At 40.9% G+C, this 17,137-nt stretch overlaps 1 protein-coding gene across 1 annotated transcript; it reads right to left on the reverse strand.

Moving 5' to 3' along the window:
- Window positions 1-3,091: 3,091 nt before the first annotated feature.
- On the reverse strand, window positions 3,092-16,493 carry eva1ba (eva-1 homolog Ba (C. elegans)). The gene is made up of 4 exons (XM_071468951.1): window positions 16,232-16,493; window positions 5,894-6,058; window positions 4,337-4,431; window positions 3,092-4,220 (listed from the first exon to the last, which is right to left on the reverse strand). Exons 3-4 carry the CDS (start codon window positions 4,401-4,403, stop codon window positions 3,793-3,795), a joined length of 495 nt encoding a protein of 164 aa, XP_071325052.1. The 5' UTR covers window positions 4,404-4,431; window positions 5,894-6,058; window positions 16,232-16,493; the 3' UTR covers window positions 3,092-3,792.
- Between the last annotated feature and the right edge of the window lie 644 nt (window positions 16,494-17,137).

Below are 17,137 nucleotides of genomic sequence, written 5' to 3' on the forward strand. Positions count from 1 at the left end.
AAACACATTCTGGGTCCTATGATTTTGAGGTAGACGCCATTCACAAGAGGTTTGCACAAATATAATTACGCAGCTACTTCAAAGAGTCCACACACCATCAACGCCACTGATTTCTGAAAGCCCGTGACCACATGAGAGGCTTTTCCAAGACCTCAATAGAAGAAGACTTCAGTGTGGGCTCCGTCTGAAAACAGAGTGGGTCCCAAGGCAAACCTGAACCCTGCCTGCTCCTCCAGCACAGTGTGTACTTAGAGAAAGACTCTAGCAGTAGCTCTTGGCCTGCTTTGCTCTCCAACCAAGACGTTCCTCCATGCAACGCTATACCAGCCTCACAGCACGAGGATGTAACACTGAAGTTTCCGGCCCCAGGTTGGCCAACAGAAAGAATGTGGACACATGCCACATCCTGATGAGTATTTAGTATATTTTGTTTTGTATAGCTTTATTGACATGCCAAAAATCCATACTTTCATAACTTGTAAATCACCAGACCGCTGAAGATTGACTCGTGATAATGTCCAGTACAAACATTCGCCCAGTGTGGGCTATTCATCAATGTTCTGTAAGCTTTTGCTGGCAGCCAAACCATATTTCAGTCAGCTAACCCACGTGGAACAGATTTATTATGTGAATGCAGAGTTGATATTTGCCATCTCTGCCCTGACCTCGTTACTCCCTGCGAGCGTGCGCCAAAGTCAGAACGGCAGCATTTAGGGAGTGACAATAACACACTCCTCCTCCCCCAAAACCACATTAGACACAGTCCCTGACACCAGCTATTATATGGAATCTACTATATGCGGGCTATTACTCTGCAAGGCACCACAGACAACAAAGGAATCATACTATTTAGTGAGCATCTTCTTTCTGTAATGCAGGCAGCAGACGGCCATTCCTGAACAAGGCATCTCCAGTCAAAAAATACACAGTCTAGCAAACTGAGATATATGTTAGTAAAGTTACGTGTCAGTGACCAGCAGCAGATCGCCATCAGCATATGGACAGAGAGACATAGGGGAAACACAGAACACAGTAAAGCAAGGAGGCATTGCACTGAAATATTTCTCTTATCAAGAATTTAAAGTGAGAAAATGTGAAAATGGCTAACTTTCTCGTGCGTGACAAAAGTCATGCTGAGTTTGCTGTGAAGCCAATATCACAGAGGAGTAATCACATTAATGAGCTTTTACATCCCTGAAGCCAGTGTACAATATTACCCTCACAATATTACAGTGAGGCATCAGAAAACGAAAAAAAAAAAAAAAAAAAAAATCTGAAATGAAAGGGTGTCACAAAACCAGTTCAGCCCAACACATAATATCCCAGTGTCACAAATCAAAAGCATGAAAGCATCATATTGCACATGCTGAACAACCAAAAGAAAAATGAGCTCTATCACTGCAGGAAAGCCATTCACAATTATCCACAATTCATACCAACCCAAGCACGTACAGTAAATCAGGAGAATAAGAGCAGAAATTAGCAGCAAGCATTCTATCAGCAGCATAAGAACATAAATTAGCAGCCTGCACATACTGTAGTAACAACATGAGAGAAAATTAAGGCAGCATAAGTTTATCAGCTGCATAGAGCACAAATAAGAACCACCAGCAGCCAGCATCATATCAACAGCATAGGGGCAGAGAAGCAGCCAGCATATTAACAGCATAAGAGCAAATTCAGCGAGGAAATATCAGCAGCATAAAAGCACAAATTAGCCAGCAAACTCCAAGACGTGCCAAGAAGACAGCAGGGGCAACAGAAAGACAGTTTAACAATAGCTTATAGCCACGCTAGCAGCTCTATACTTTGTGCTTTGAGCTAAATGCTTCTATCAGTAAGTTAACAGCCCTCACAATGGAAATGTTACGGTAATGTAGACTATAGCAGTGTTTCCTAACATTTGCTATTTAGCACTAAACACTAAAAACGGCTGAGACTGATGGGGTAGTTGGTAAGGTATTTGGTTGTAAAACAAAATATAAAACAATAAAAAAAAATAAATAAAAACAATTAAATTTAAAATTTTGTCTGGATGGTGGCATTACATGAATCACAAGTCAGGGGACCCTTTAAGTTACTAAAAGTCATCATGTAGGGAATTTAAATGCCTGTACCATATCATGACAATCCATCCATTTCCTACTGGTGGCACTAAGGGATTGCTTTTGGGAATGTCTGTACCAATTGAATGTAAGAGTTGTATGGAGTAGGCCATAGAGGGCTCACTTAAGTGTGTATTCTGTCTCATCTTTTTGTTGGCAAGGACATCTGTATGAAAATCTTTGATCAATCCATCCAGTAGTTCAAAATCATCTGGACCAAACTGGATCAACCAAAGACCAACCCACAGCACCTCACTGCTGGCGTGGCTACAATCATGACCAAAGGCAGCTCAGCAGACAACCATCTGTCACAATACATGCCAGAATAAAACACTTCACAGGGCGACTTAGCTTTGTGATGTGGTCCCACGTTTCCAGGTGACTTCCGGCTTGACGTAGAGGGCCGCTGATGACACCGGCGATGGGAGCAAGCGACGCAAATATACAAACTTTTAATACATAAAATCGAGTTTAAGTAAAGTGGCTGGCAAGTGTGTGTAGAAAATACTTGGTAGCGGAGCAGGAGTAGATCCGACAAACCAGTGAGCAGGTGTTAAACGGACTTCACCCAAAAGGCGCGCTTGATAGAAATTACATCCGGTGCCAAGTTGTCTCAGTGATATAGGTCTCCTCAATATATATATATATATATATATATATATATATATATATATATATATATATATAATTTTTTTATTTATTTATTTTTTCAAATAATTTCATTCAAAGTTATCCTATAGCTACACTTTGTTATCAGTTGCTCTCCACCCGAGCCTTGTAGAAACATTACCGTCACAAGAGGCCTGTTTTGGAGTTTCCAGACATTTTATTATAAAACTGTAACCTAATTCCTTAACCTTAAGAAAGAGAGACATTGAGCAAAAATAACAAATGACAAAAAGAAAAAAAGACCTTTCCATTAATCACACTGATAAAAATAGACTGTCAGACTTTTTCTAACATGATTATAAATCCATGGCCCAAAGGAAGGTAGAAGAAGAGCTCTGCTGTTTATTTATGTGACATTTGAGCATTATGAAGAGAAACAAGGGTAAATTATTTCAGCTTAATACTTTAAGTCTGTCATTTCCTCTGGTAGAATTAATCCTGAAAATATAGACATGGATGTAATGTACTTATAAATTAAAGACTCCAATTTTAATTGTCTTGCATTATATTGTATGTGTAATCTTTGTGTGTGTTAACTCAAACAATGTAATTTCCTTTTCACTGCAAACAAATAATCTTCATTGCAACATACAGTACATACATTGTACTTATTTATATTTTCATTTTTCAAATATTACATAGCCTACATAAACCAAGTTGTGTGCATTTCTGTCCTTAAGCGCCATACATTTTAACAGACTGATTACTTCAAGCGTCCTTCGCCCCCACATTCATACTTCCTCTTTTCCATACAGATTAATCAGTTGTTAAGACATCTCTTTAAGTTCATATAGTCAGTTGAAAATAACATTGCTTCACGACAAGTGCAATATCACGAAGTTCAGCTCTGTCAGAGCCAAGTATATCAAAGGTGGCACATCACTGTTTGTCTTGTCTCCATGTGTCATTGTTTATCTAACACAGGTTATTCAAGTCTTGTAGGCTTCAGGGACACCAGGTCCACTCAAAGGTCTTTGTCACTCCTCCACAGAGTTTACAGTATTTCCTTTGCAGCCTCTTAGTAGTAATGTACTCTTCCAATAGTTCCTGTTCCTGTCCCCAGGATATCGGGCTGACCATTCCTCCAGATCTCACGTATGATACGTTCCCTCTCCTCCAGTCGCTGCGCCCGTTCCAGCTCTTCAGCTGAAGTAAATACATTCACACTCAGCGTCCCATCTGATTGGCTGTTGTGATTACCAACAGGGATTTCTGTGCTGGGCAAAGGGATTGGGGCCTCTACATCTTCCACTTCCTCATCTTCTTCATCCTCACTCTCCTCCTCCTCCTCCTCGCTGATGTCCTTTAATTGTTTTTTCTCAGGCGTGGAGGGAGCGACGTTGGTCCGTGGCTTGCAGGAGATGCGGATGACCAGGAGGCAGAGTGTCAGCACCAGGCCAAAGCACACTCCCAGCACAAAGTAAAGGCCAAAGCTCTCTGGGTTTGCTATGGAAAGAACACAAATAGCACAGATCAGATAGAGTTAAATGTTGTTCATTAAAGATCACATCATGAACACAGGCCAGTGTAGGTACTGTGTTGGGCTGCAGAGTGGGACTTACCTTTAATGTGTGCATAAGCAGCTATGCTGTTGCTCAGGAGGTCCATTTCCTTTTTCTTCACATCCATGGTGATCTTGACTTTGTTTTCTTCACACCTGAAAAACAACAAACATTTGACACCATATTAAATCTGAATTTGGTTTATAATGCAACTAGACATCCTATTAATGCTCTTCCAGGAGCCCTTCTTCCAGTGATATATTCTGTGCAGTGCCTGGATGTCAAGCCCACTAACCACAGCACTTCTTCATATGCCTCCGGGGTGGGTGGGATGAGGCCTCCAAGTGTCAAACAAAAGCTTCTCTGTGTTTTCTTTAAGTACTGGCTTCATCTGGGATCGTCATAATACGTTTGGCACATGGCTCTCTGCCTCTGCCATTCTCTCTGAATCATGACAGCCCTCTATAAATGAGGTCAAGTGTCAGTTTTCCAAGTAGCCACAAAGGACTCTTTCCTCCCTGATAGGACTCCCAGATCAATCTGTGAAGCTCAGAGGAAATGGCCAGTGCGTTGTTGACTTATTTGTAATGTTTGGACACTGTGTCCCTGACATTTAAGCTGTCTATCTTCCTGGCATCCTGTTAGTCTGAGGAGGTCTATTGTGTTTTTAACCATTCCTGTATACAGTGGTGACTACTAACTCTCCCCAGGAAGTCTTTCTTACAGTAAAACCTGTGGAGCCGTTCGCTAGGTGAGGTACAAATGCAGTTCATGTTCACTGTCCTTTGCAGTCTGTTTTTTGTTTTCAGCAATTATCTGTATCCAGTCCTCTATGTTACCTTCATGTTACCTCCTCACTCAGTAGCTTTTGTCTTCAAGTCTGTTTCTCATCTGACACAAAACATTTACTGGATTTGCCTGTATGGAATACCACACCAGGGTCGTGTTGTGCTGTTGGGTCTTTCTGTATTTCCTCTGTTAACCTTCCCTTGCTCCCCTCCTTCTCCACCCTGCAGCCTGTTCCTGCTGACTCTGGGTTTTCTCCTCCACTTTCCCTTTTTGTTAACAATTTCCACCTCCCTGGCTTGATGACATCATGGTGTTGCACCATGAGCCACATGAGAGTGTTGATGGCAACGGGACCTGTTCAAACTAAGAGGAGGGTGTCTTTAATCCTTCCAGTTAATGTTAGCACTATTCCCTATTATATAACATGTGCTTTGTGTTGTGGCTGGCTGTGGAAAAAAACACTCTGTTCATGTGAAATGATGACGAACTCTGAAGCCGTCCAACTGTAACCTGTGTGCACTGCTCCCTAAGTCGAACCACATGTCACTATGCCTACACATGGATCATATGGATGTCCTCAAATTGCACAAACCACATGTTTGCGTTTCCATTTACCTCCAAATTACACCACTGATAACCTGAATGCCTGATCTCTATCATGGTGTGAATATCTCAATGATTTATGAAGCATTTGTGCTTATTTGTTGATGCAGCTTTCAGTAAACCATATGTAATGTGGCTTGCTAATGAACTTTTAAACACGGCAAACATTCTCCTGTAAAAACAGAAGTAAACACAAAAAAGGAGTACACAGAGAATAAAACTTACCACAAAATGAAACTTTGGAGTGCGCCCTCAGTCCCAGCTCATAGTGTAATAAGAGGTTGGAGAATGGATGCAAAAATGATCACGCTCCTCTCTCTTTCTCTCCCTTGCTGTTGGATCAGGGCCCGTGATCTTTGTTCCTCAGGCTAAACAGTTCAATTGGCCACCCTGAGACGAGAGCAAACACACACACACACACACACACATACACACAGACGTCAAGCTACATTAGAACCAAACTCACTGAGGTGTCTGCAATGCAAACAGTGACAGGCCTATTGTAGGATACACAGTCAAGCAAGAGAGTAGCGGCAGGCTTTTCAGTTGCCTGTGGTTCAACCGAGCTCTCTTGAGCCTATGCTGGGTATATTCACAGAGACTGCAAAAGCACAGGGATGTCTAGGCTGTCTGAAAAAGCAAAGCAGACAATATCTTTATAGTCAACCTTATATTTTTACTAAGAAACCAGAGTCATTGGTGTTTGTCTTTTGGCTTGGATACTTGCTAGGTCAAAACTGTAATTACCAAAATTGATGACGTCTTAAATGTAATTTGATTGGATTTGTACAGGTACAAACTAAAAACAGTTTACAGTATCACTTAAGTTCTACAGGCCTCACATGCTGTTAACCATCTGTGGGTCTGATGTTGTTAGCTATTGCTTAGTACCACCCCAGAGCACTGTACGGAAAGCTGAGCTGACAGGACTTGTCATTATACAGGACTAATATCACCATAGTTGTTTTCACGGAAAAATCATGTGGAATTGAAATTTCAGCTCACTTTTAAAAAGTGCAAATAAGGGGGGGAGTTTAATGTGACAGAATCTGAGGTTTCCCTGCCACATCACAGTACCTGCATGTTTCTAGCAGCTCAAACCACAACAATCAATCAGGAATCCTATAACAAGAGCCCCAGAATCACTTTCCCTTACTCAGTAAAAGTCCATTAATTTGCTGGGGGTTAGTGCTTTACATGCCAGGTGGGTAGATTTAGGGCTGTGAAAATTACTATGCTGTGAAGTTTTCTAGCTCATAGCCATGTTTAGGAAAAAGCTTCTCCACCAGCTGCAGTTGGTTTAGCAGAGCCTTTGTGCTTTCCAGGGCAGATTCTGATCTTGCTGACTCTTGGCAGATCCTATGTACACTGCACAGCGCCTGACTGAGACAGCGCTTGGGGGGCTAAGTGACAGAGCAGGTCACTATGGCAACGGGCTTTCCAGGCCACCCCCTCTGTCCCCATGGGAGCGAGACGATGGGCCTTTTGTTTAGGCTCCACACCGTAGGGATGGACCTACGCACTGTCTTCCTGGAGAGTTCCTTCCTTTCTTTTCAATTATGAAGAAGTTCATCTCCTCCCTCCCACAGAGTCAACCCCCCCAACTAATGGAATCTATTCATCATTATCCAAGCATAGCTGAAGAACATGGGCTTTCAATAAGATGTTTTGTTTTTGTCTCAAGGGTAATAAAGTGAGCGGCTCAGATGACTACAGTCGTTCTTCAAACCAAGGTCAAGGCTAACGATTGGACACCTACAGTACAGTAACTGGCCTCCTCTCACACTGGAATGCAGCAAACCTGAGCTTCATCAGGACTCAGGCATCTGTTGCTGGTGGTTAACGACAGGCAGAGACCTGTTCAAAGCCCATCTAAACACTAATTATCCTGCTGTGTCTTTTTGTTGCGTTTTTGTTTTACCCAAAGTAGGAAATTATTAACAGACCCTCTCCTCCCCAGCTAGGTACTATCCATGACTCAACTTTCAGTCATATTCTCCAGGTGACCCAATTTGCTTTTTGTATTACAGATGTTGCCCTTCCCTTCAGCCTTGAAAATGAGCCCTTCATCATAACATAACAGACATGCCATAGTGATTTAGTCTATCATTTTGTCCCATCATGTTTTACTCAAACTTAAGTTGCATTATTAACCGTCTGGTAAATATTATGAATGAAAACAATAGCAGTCCTCATATCATGGCTCCCGGCGTAATCACATAGTACCAGGGTTACACTTCGGCAAAAATTAAATAAATAACTAAACAAACAAAGTTTTACACTTCAAAATTTCTAAATTGCAGTTTTGAGGGAGTGCTGACTGGTGGGAGCTTTCACACCATCTTCTCTGCAATAGGAGTGACAATATCTCAAGAACTAGGACACCATATGGTATTATTATGTTGTAAACCTGCATAAAATTTCAATCATAAAACTATTTCAGTGCAGTTTATGGCTTTTAATACAAGGTTTCATCTGCCTTTCATAATTTAGTTACAAATAATAATGATATATTTTGCGTCACACGGCTGAAATGAAATTTTCCAGTGTGCTGGCTGAGCCAACTGCAACACGTGTCACTGTGCCACATCTATGACGTTAATGTTTAGTGCTTTTTTGGTCCCCGCTAGCTTATCATTTGCTCTTTCCTGGCCTCATATCCTGGGGTCAAACACTCAGGCATCCCCTTCCTGAGTTCCTTGCACGCTGCTGACTATTAAATAATCATGTAACCCAACCTGATGCGGCTTAAATTGTGTGGGAAATATATGTCTAATTCTCTTTATCTCATATTAAATAAAAACAAAATGTAATTGCAACTAGCTCAGCTATTTTTTTTTTCCAAAATCCGTCAGTCAGTGATGAGCTATTTATGCAAGGAAAATGTGCTCTGACTGATGCCAGCATAAACACAGCATGGTGTGCTGTTATGGCCTGAGAAGAGGCCAGGCACTATTTCTAACTGAGCATTGTTTGCTTTGGTTTGAGTGGATGAAAATGTCCACACTATCATGTAGTGTGATATTTTTGTTTTCATCCACTTCAAGATACCCACAATGGTTCTTCCTTCCCACAGGGTTTGTCCCTTTCCGCAGAGACAACATCCAGGTCCGAGCCTTACTTCAGCATCGCTGCCATTGTCTTGGATAAGTGTAAGACAGAATGACTGAGCTGTCTGCTGTACACAGATGTCAACTGAATGATTTATCAGCTGCCTCCGAACAGGGGCAGACCTCCAAAGCAAAAGTTTGTCACAGAATAGAGGCGATTTTCCCCAGATACTTAACCAGTAATACTTGTTTCATAAACCATCCAACCACAATACTTCTCTTCCACTATGAAGGATTCAAAGTAATAACCCTTGAGCTGAATTTATGCAAGGAGTCAAGCCACATTTGATTTATATACAGAAGATGAAAAGGTCAGATTACACAAGGGAGCAAGTTGGTCTTATTTCCTCATTGTCATGACACACGCCGGACCACAGAGGGAAAGAAATATTTTTAATACCTTAAATTTCTCTGCCGCCGCAACAATTCCTGGCATGATTGACAATCTTTCTGTGGTTCGCCTTGGACAGAGCTTTACAGAATGAAAATAGCCAGATTTAAAATGAAATCACACTTCAGTGTTTTTAAAGTGAAGTCCACACACAGGCTCTATCTAGTAAAAGATACCACAGAAGCTGCCAAAAGAATTTATAGCATCTTACATAGTATCTTTACTTTCAATTATGTTCATTACAAAGTTGCTGCTTTGATTCTGTGGCTGCTACTGAAGAAAATCAGTCTGGACTTAATGATGCACAACATCAAACAAACCAATCTGGGTAATTTATTCACGATTTTCAGCTTGCAGAGCACATTCTGAAACTCTACTTGGTCCCCTTAAATAAATATACAGAATCAAAGCTCTGTCTTGGCTCAGTCATTCTCCTACTCAAAAAGATATTCTCTCAGTCGCTGATGAAAGGTTAACAGCTACCTACAAACTGCCAAAGAATCTGAAATTGTATCACAAAAATATCTGCTGGATGTCTCTACAAGCTATTCATCACACACCTGAGTGGTCTCCAAGTCTTAAAACATAATGGAACTTCAAGCTCCCCCCGAAACAACAGAAGTGCAGGCAATCACTCAGCAAACAGAAACATTGTCCAAACCGAGATCTCCGTTTACAGAGTCTGTGAAAGCATTCACAAAAGTCCACAGGGTGAAGGTAATTTCTTGTGGAAGCTGCAGTGAGATTTCTTCACATCCAAGAAGGTTGCAAAGAACATTTCTGGAGAAAGTAGGGGTCCATTTCTTCCCAGTTCCTCTTGAGGTTAAGAGCTTGGGATTCAAGCTGTGCTAACTGTTCGTGCTGCTTCCCTCATGTCAAGGTCTGCCAGAGTTTCTGACTGAGAGGAAGGTTGTTGCATTTGGAAGCAGGACAGGCATGTGGTTGCCATCAGGACAGAGAAATGGAGCACCAGGTGAGGTTGACCCCAGACAGACAGAGTGTTCGGAGAGTATTTGGAAATACTTTTATTGTTGGTTTTATGTTAATTTTGTGTCGGATCAATGAGATGCAGTATGGCACTGAGTGATAGGATGAACTAAAATATTCTGAAACAAACCCATATAGGTTTTTGAGAGTGAATGCCAGACCAAAGTCTGACTGCGCCTTGTGCACCACATCAGAAGAGACAAGTGGCGACAACTGAAGGCAAGAATCTAGACATCTAGACATGTAACGTACTTGAAGAGATAAACTGGCTACAGAAAATTAAATATTGCATTTAATAATTAGCACAAAGGGTAGCCAGATTTCCTGGTGTAATGAATACCAGCATAGAGTGTGTGGGGCATATTGGTGGTTAAGAGTGGTTAGTGGTTAAGACATATTCTTTAGAACTGCAAAGTTCCTGGTTTGAATCTGGCAGGAGACTGTTGTTGCATGTCAAACCCACCTCTCTGTCCCTGTCCAATTCCTGTCATCTTTTTTCATTGTACCCTATATAATGAATGCAAAATGCTGAGGGAAAAAAAGACAACACATAGTGGAGGAATGGGTAAAGTCAGTTCTGGTCCAATTGGACTGATTTTTCTCAGCTGTACTTGATCCCAGTCTCGGTTGCACTCCTCCCATCTCTTAAGCGAAAGGTTATGAACACTCCTTGACTTTGGAAACAGCAACTTTCATGAAAGTGAAGACAATCTGTCTATAAATTCTGAGCATCTCTAGGGCCTCAAACTACATCAGCTGATGAAGATGGGTGAAGATGGGTGATATAGCTATATGCTCTAGACCAAACAAGTAAGTTCTGTGTAGAGTCCCATTTCCAGGGTCAAGAACAAACTGTAAACCTGATTTGTTGAGCGAACATAAATGACAAGACCTCAAGGTACTTAGATTCATGGAAACTTTAAACTTCTACAGTTAAGTGACAACTGAGCAAACTTCATACGATGATGAAGACCATGTGATATGGTCAAACATTTCAAGGCCAAGCAAGTGACTGGAAATTGAGAAGATTGTTTCATCCACACCTCAAAGAAGATTTTGATCACTTTCAGATTGTCCAAAAAGCACTTCAGAGACAGTATACTGTATGTTGACCTTTATATATTGACAATGATACTAAGTTATCCTGATGTGAAACCTTACACCTCTAACACCCTCTGCAGGTAAAACTGAATACATTTTAAATCACATTTGACCCTCGTCTGAACTTAAGTGTGCTGCCAGCTGCAGAGACAAACCGCTCCAGTGAATGCAAAGTCAGCACTTGCCCAGCTTTTATTAAGTTTCCTCTTGAGTGAGTCTTAACTGGAAATAAATTAAGATCTAAACCTGTCTTGTTTGTGCACCACTCAAACTTTGACATTTTTGTTCCATTACACAATTCAGTCTTGTCCAAACTTCTTGAATATATTTTTGTGTTTGATATAGAGCCGAAAGAAAGCTTTGTTTTTTTCTCATGTGTTGATGTGTTTGTCTTTGGGCATGTACTTTATTTGACATAGGCTCAATGAACACCAGCTTTGCTCTCAAGGATGACAACTTTTCCAGGGGTAAACACAGAATCAAACCATTTCTAGGCAGATATTATTTGACTTTCATCATTACACTTTTCAACATGGGTAGAGTTATACATTCAGCATGACTCAGTATGCCAACATGGCGCCAGCTTGTTTTAGAGTAACTACAACCTTTGCCCGAAATAATCCCTGTGTATCCCTTTGTCACAAAAAGTGAACCACATTGCACTGCTTGTCCTATGAAGAACATGTTTTGTGGGCTATGGCAGGTAATAGGAGGGTAATGGAGATATGGGAGTGAGCTGGGGGTTAGGGCAAGTGGTTAATAGCACCCAGATGTGTTCCTGATGTGAGTCAGAGTCAGAATGCTTTTCTATGTAAATGAAGAGGAGATATCCCATGTACCATCTTCATACTGACGTTATCACGGTACCAATCAAGCAAATCAGGCAGAGCTTATGGCAGTAGCAAGCTGAATTGGAACCACAGCTGTGTGTATATTTGCTGACAAGGTTTATTTGTGCATGTGTGTACAGCATGTGTCTGCATGTTGACAGTTACTGGTTGTCTGTGTATGTTTCTGTATGTTGAAACTGATTCATATCAACATTCCTCTATGATTCACTAAAGCATTGTGGGTTTAGGTCATCCTAAACTCCAGGCTCCAGAAATAGAGCCATGATCTCACCCTTTTCATCGATCTGGGCTCACCATCCAGCAGCACGCCAACGCCACATACTGTATCAATTACGTGGGACCTATGGATTACTCTGTGACACAAAACATGTGTTTGCCCTTTCCATGATTGGGTCTGTAGCATTTACTCATGAGCATGGTGCAGCTCCATGAGATTTACGAGGTTCAGAAATGTTGTTATGACAGGGACCGTGTTTGTGTAGTGAAAGTGAAGGCTGGTTGCATGGTTTCAGATATTTATGGGCCTTAAAGTCCATGGCATTTACTGACTTCTACTAGCAACCAGTAACAATTAGAGAAACAGCAAAAGCATTGTAATCTGTCATGGTACCTGCTGAATGACAGTGGCATCATATTTATACAATAGAGATGAGTATGTAAATTCCTCAGAGCTTAGATCTTACAGAATTATTTCAAAAAAGATTATTCATCATGCTGGAAAATGCTTTAGCGATAATAATAATATTGCTTTGTCATTTGTTTTGTGGCTGAAGAATGAAATGCCTTGTGATGGTTGTTAGCTTGTGGGGGTGGGGAATTTGAGAGATTTTGTTCCAAAACAAGAGAACAGCCCTGAAAAAAGAGGTCTCAGTGCTTTTTTGTTATTGGCACTGATATTATAGAACATTAAATCATCCTATTTTTTTCTGCATAAGACCATACAACTCATTTGTTACTGATTGTTGTATCTATGTAATACTGCCTCCGGAGTCGACTAACTAATCTTGGGTCAACTCTCTTTTGTTAATATTGTTTTAAACAACACATGTAGCAAATACATGGGGTTCTAGTCTTTGCATCCTGTTTAACTTAATATTCACACAGAGCTTTAAAAAAATGAAAAGGTTTAAGTTTCTGTGTGCTCCTCTTTGTATGTGTGTGTCTGGTTGTATATATATCTGTCTCTGTGTGTGTGTGTATTCAAGATAGAGGTGTAGGCTTAGGCAAACCTAGTGGACTTAGCTTGTCAAACAACTATTTGAACCACAGGTTATTAAAGAGAAGCATGGTTAAAGGTGTAGTGACTAAACTTTTCATGTTCTATAGTATAATTTTCCCATATGATGGCCATAATACTGTATATTTACAAGGGTTTAAAAAGGGCATTAATCAAAACCAGCTGCTGCACAATGGTGAAATGAGCAAAGGAATGTTTTAAGGGATTTTTTTTCTAAACTGTGTCAGTGAGACCATTTTTAAATTTACTCTGTTCACATGCCAAGAGTACTATGGAAAAAAGTTGTAAGGTTCAAGAAATGGTTAATGAGTCACTTTGAATCAAAAACATGGGATGTTTCTCAGTTTGCAGTACCTAACACTCATTGAGAAAAAAATTAGCATTAGCGGGAGCTAAAGCAAATTGCCAGCAGCAACAATTAGTTTGAATGGACCACTCTGTTGATGGGAATGTGTATATAGCTGGTGTTCAAAGACATCAGCTGATGATCAGCTGATCTGGCTGACACTTATGACTTCACGCCTTTGCTTAAATATGTCCCATGAAATCCATTATGACAGCATTTCAAGTTTTTGTACATTAATCCTTCACGGTGTGTTTCTGCTCTGTCTTACTCAACTCATCATGACCATTCTCCAGTCTCCAGTGGAAGTGTCAGTATAAATTATAGGTTAGCTAGGGTCAGGTACTGTGCCTTTAAGTGTGCATTGGGCAAAAACTGAACTAACTGCTGGGATGTGTAAATGCGACTGGTGGGCTACAATATTTAAAATGGTCAGGTTAGACTTTGAAGTAATACCATGTTTAGCTAGCACTGAAGAGTCTTGAAAGACGGATTAAAAATCACAGCAGAAGGGCATCATGAAATCTTAACTCATTGTAATTTATGGATATTGAAGCTTTTCCATAAACTCACAACTGTTTGACATTTCCTGTTACACTATCTTTTTGTGCAATGCTACAAAACAGAACCTGACCAACCAACAATGAACTCTTTATGCAGAACATGCAGAATTTTCCACATGTATAAGTAATACTGGGACACGAAAGACACATTATACTATATGTATATACTTTATGACCTAAACGTTACGACTTTATTTGCAAATTATCTAGTTGTTATTGATGCAATCTGCAACAGTCCAAGATAATTTATTTCTTGATATATTAATGCTCTCCCCAAGCCATACACTAAAGGAGAAACTAAAAATTAAAAGAGCTGCTAAATACAGATGACAGGGAGAACATCCACTGGTACTGTTTTATGATGACGATGCATTTTTTGCAAGAAAAAAAGACAACACTGCAAAAGGGTGAAACTCATCTGTGAGCCCACTAAATCAACTAAATGCATTGACTGTGGAGGGCTTCATCCAAGATGGCTTCGTCACATGTACCTGTTTCTGGCTTTAAGTGGTTATTTCTTGTTCATCATTATTGAGCTAAGCATTAAAAACAAGAATTATGAATAATGTTTTAGCACTTTTCTTGCAAGGGGTTGTGTTTATTTCTTACCACTGTGTAAATCTGTCTATGTGGGGTTTTTTTTTCTCTTTACTTGTCCTGACTTTGTGTAGGCTGAGACCCTCTGTATCTCCCCTGCAAACAAATTGGTACCCTGGGAGTTTAGACAAGCAGTTCAAATCAGAGTCTGACCTCTGACCTCTGGGTAAATAGAATAAGTTAACAACCATCCTCAGGACAGATAGGACAGGCCGACTGATAAGTGAGTCAGTGGGGTTTTGGAAAAAAGAAAGTCTGCTGGCATGAAGAGCTCGGAGAGGTCATGCAGAAGTCAACTCTTTCCAGCCATGAAGCCTTGGAGGGGTTACTTAAATACAGTGAGCATTCACACTCATCCTATGGAAGGTTATCTGATTGACTGGAGGAGGCACAGCTGAAGTGCTGCCTGCCCAGTCAGATAATATAAATTAAAGGAGACCCCTGAGAGCAACCCAGCCCAGCCCAGCCTCCACCCATCACCTCCCTCCTCCTTCACCTCGCTTTCTCCCTGATAAGAGGTGCTAACCACAAATGTCCAGAGGAGTGAGAGAGAGAGAGAGCTATGAGAGCTGAAGCATATGGTTAACTGTTGTTCCGCACTAATTTTTCTGTAGACACGTTAAAAACAGCTGAAAAAGAAATAGAGCCATATGCACCATGTGTACACTCTTAAAACCTCCTTTTGAAATCCTGTGATGTCTCTCGCCTCTCTGATTATGTGACGTCTGCTCTTTCTGGCCACACAAAAAAAATACAAAAAGCGACAGGATGTTTGCCTTGATTGTGGCAAGGTGACAACTAATTAATCAACACAAGGTTAGCCAATAATGTGCAGCTGCACAGGAAAGTCATACCCAGGTTCTCCTGTCCTGTCTCAACTATAAGCGCTGTATCAGCTCATCTGAAAACACATACATTTAACAGGACAGCACTATCATGCATTTAGATGGTTGAGGACTGATACTGACAAAAACAATAGAGCTGCACTGGAAAAAGATATGACATATGTATTACTGTAAAAAAAAAAAAAAAGAAAAAAGTCAGCATCATGCATAAAAGGGCTTTATCAAGGAGTTTACTCAGCACTACTCTCACTTCTATATCTATTCTATAACACTCACATGAGGAGCTCATATTTCACGTGAAATAAAACTTGAACTGCTGTGATGAAAACCAGATATCAAACTTTATATCACAAACACATGCACCTCTAAACAAGCCTGCCGAAGTTTTCATTAACATGACCTGTGATGCAATAAAACTTTAAATTCTCTCGACTGCAGAAAAACTTCATCCACTGTAAAAGTTCAGTAACAGAAAAGCTGTGGTTCAGTGGGGTTTCTTTGGTACTGCCCATACACTGAAATGAACTGTCAAACTCACCAGTCAGTGATAAGAAAAAAACGTCCCTCTGAAACTGTTCAGTCCACACAGAAAGCCTCAGGCAAACTGCATATCTCAGTCCTCTTTCCCTCCAAATTAAAAAAAAAAAAACCCCAAAGCACTACAAGCAGCCCTGACTGTTTCTGTTGATTCCCTGTTGCTGCTGTGGTCAAGTCCTGAAGAGCGTGTGTGTCCGCCTGAGCGTGCGTGTACAGAGTCTGGGGAAGAGGTGGTAACTTCCTCTCAAAGTTGGAGACGGAGTGAGTAACAGAGTTCTCTCCCTCCCGGCTCCAATCCACAAGAAGCAGGAAAAGCTGTCATACTATCCCCCTTTTCAGATGAAAAAAAAAGGAGGAACAGCCTAAAAAGGGCAAGCTCGGGGAAGAGAGGAGGGAGAGAGGCAGTAGTTGTGTGTGTATGCATGTGTGTGGTGCGTGTGGTGTGGGTGTGGGGGGAGCTTTCCCTCTGTTGTTAAGGAAACAGGCAAAAAGCAACTCAGGGGAAATTAGCTCAGGTTTTTCCATGCACAGTCCAGTGTCACAGGAAAACAACAACAAAGAAGTTACATGGTGTAAGTGTGTTGATGTATGGCAGTGTAAGATTTCCCCAGCACATATAAAAGGAGCTATTTCTGAGTTTTGCTGTTGCTACATAGTTAATGTTAGTGTTAACAGTTGACAGTTGACATCTCATTCATTTACTTGCCAAAACCTGCATCCAGCAGTGGAAAGCAACCCTCTTGTTTTGCTTCTATTTTTATCACTTCTCTCTTTCTGCTGAAGTTAGCGTGCTAACCAGCTAGCTCCGGCACAATCCCCCCTTCCTGTCACTTTCCGATACAGAGTCACTGTAGCCTTACTCAGAGGGCGTATTCCAAACTGTTGTCTTGTAAACGCAACACTGCCA

Source organism: Trachinotus anak, unplaced genomic scaffold (assembly GCF_046630095.1).
Source record: "Trachinotus anak isolate AG129_WGS33_773 ecotype Australia unplaced genomic scaffold, CSIRO_AGI_Tana_v1 ptg000032l, whole genome shotgun sequence".
Taxonomy (NCBI): domain Eukaryota; kingdom Metazoa; phylum Chordata; class Actinopteri; order Carangiformes; family Carangidae; genus Trachinotus; species Trachinotus anak.

Coding starts and splice junctions, on each gene's coding strand:
- eva1ba (XM_071468951.1), bottom strand. CDS start 4,403: ATGGATGTGAAGAAAAAGGAAATGGACCTCCTGAGCAACAGCATAGCT. Junction 4,221..4,336: donor TGCTTATGCACACATTAAAG/GTAAGTCCCACT, acceptor TTCTTTCCATAG/CAAACCCAGAGAGCTTTGGC.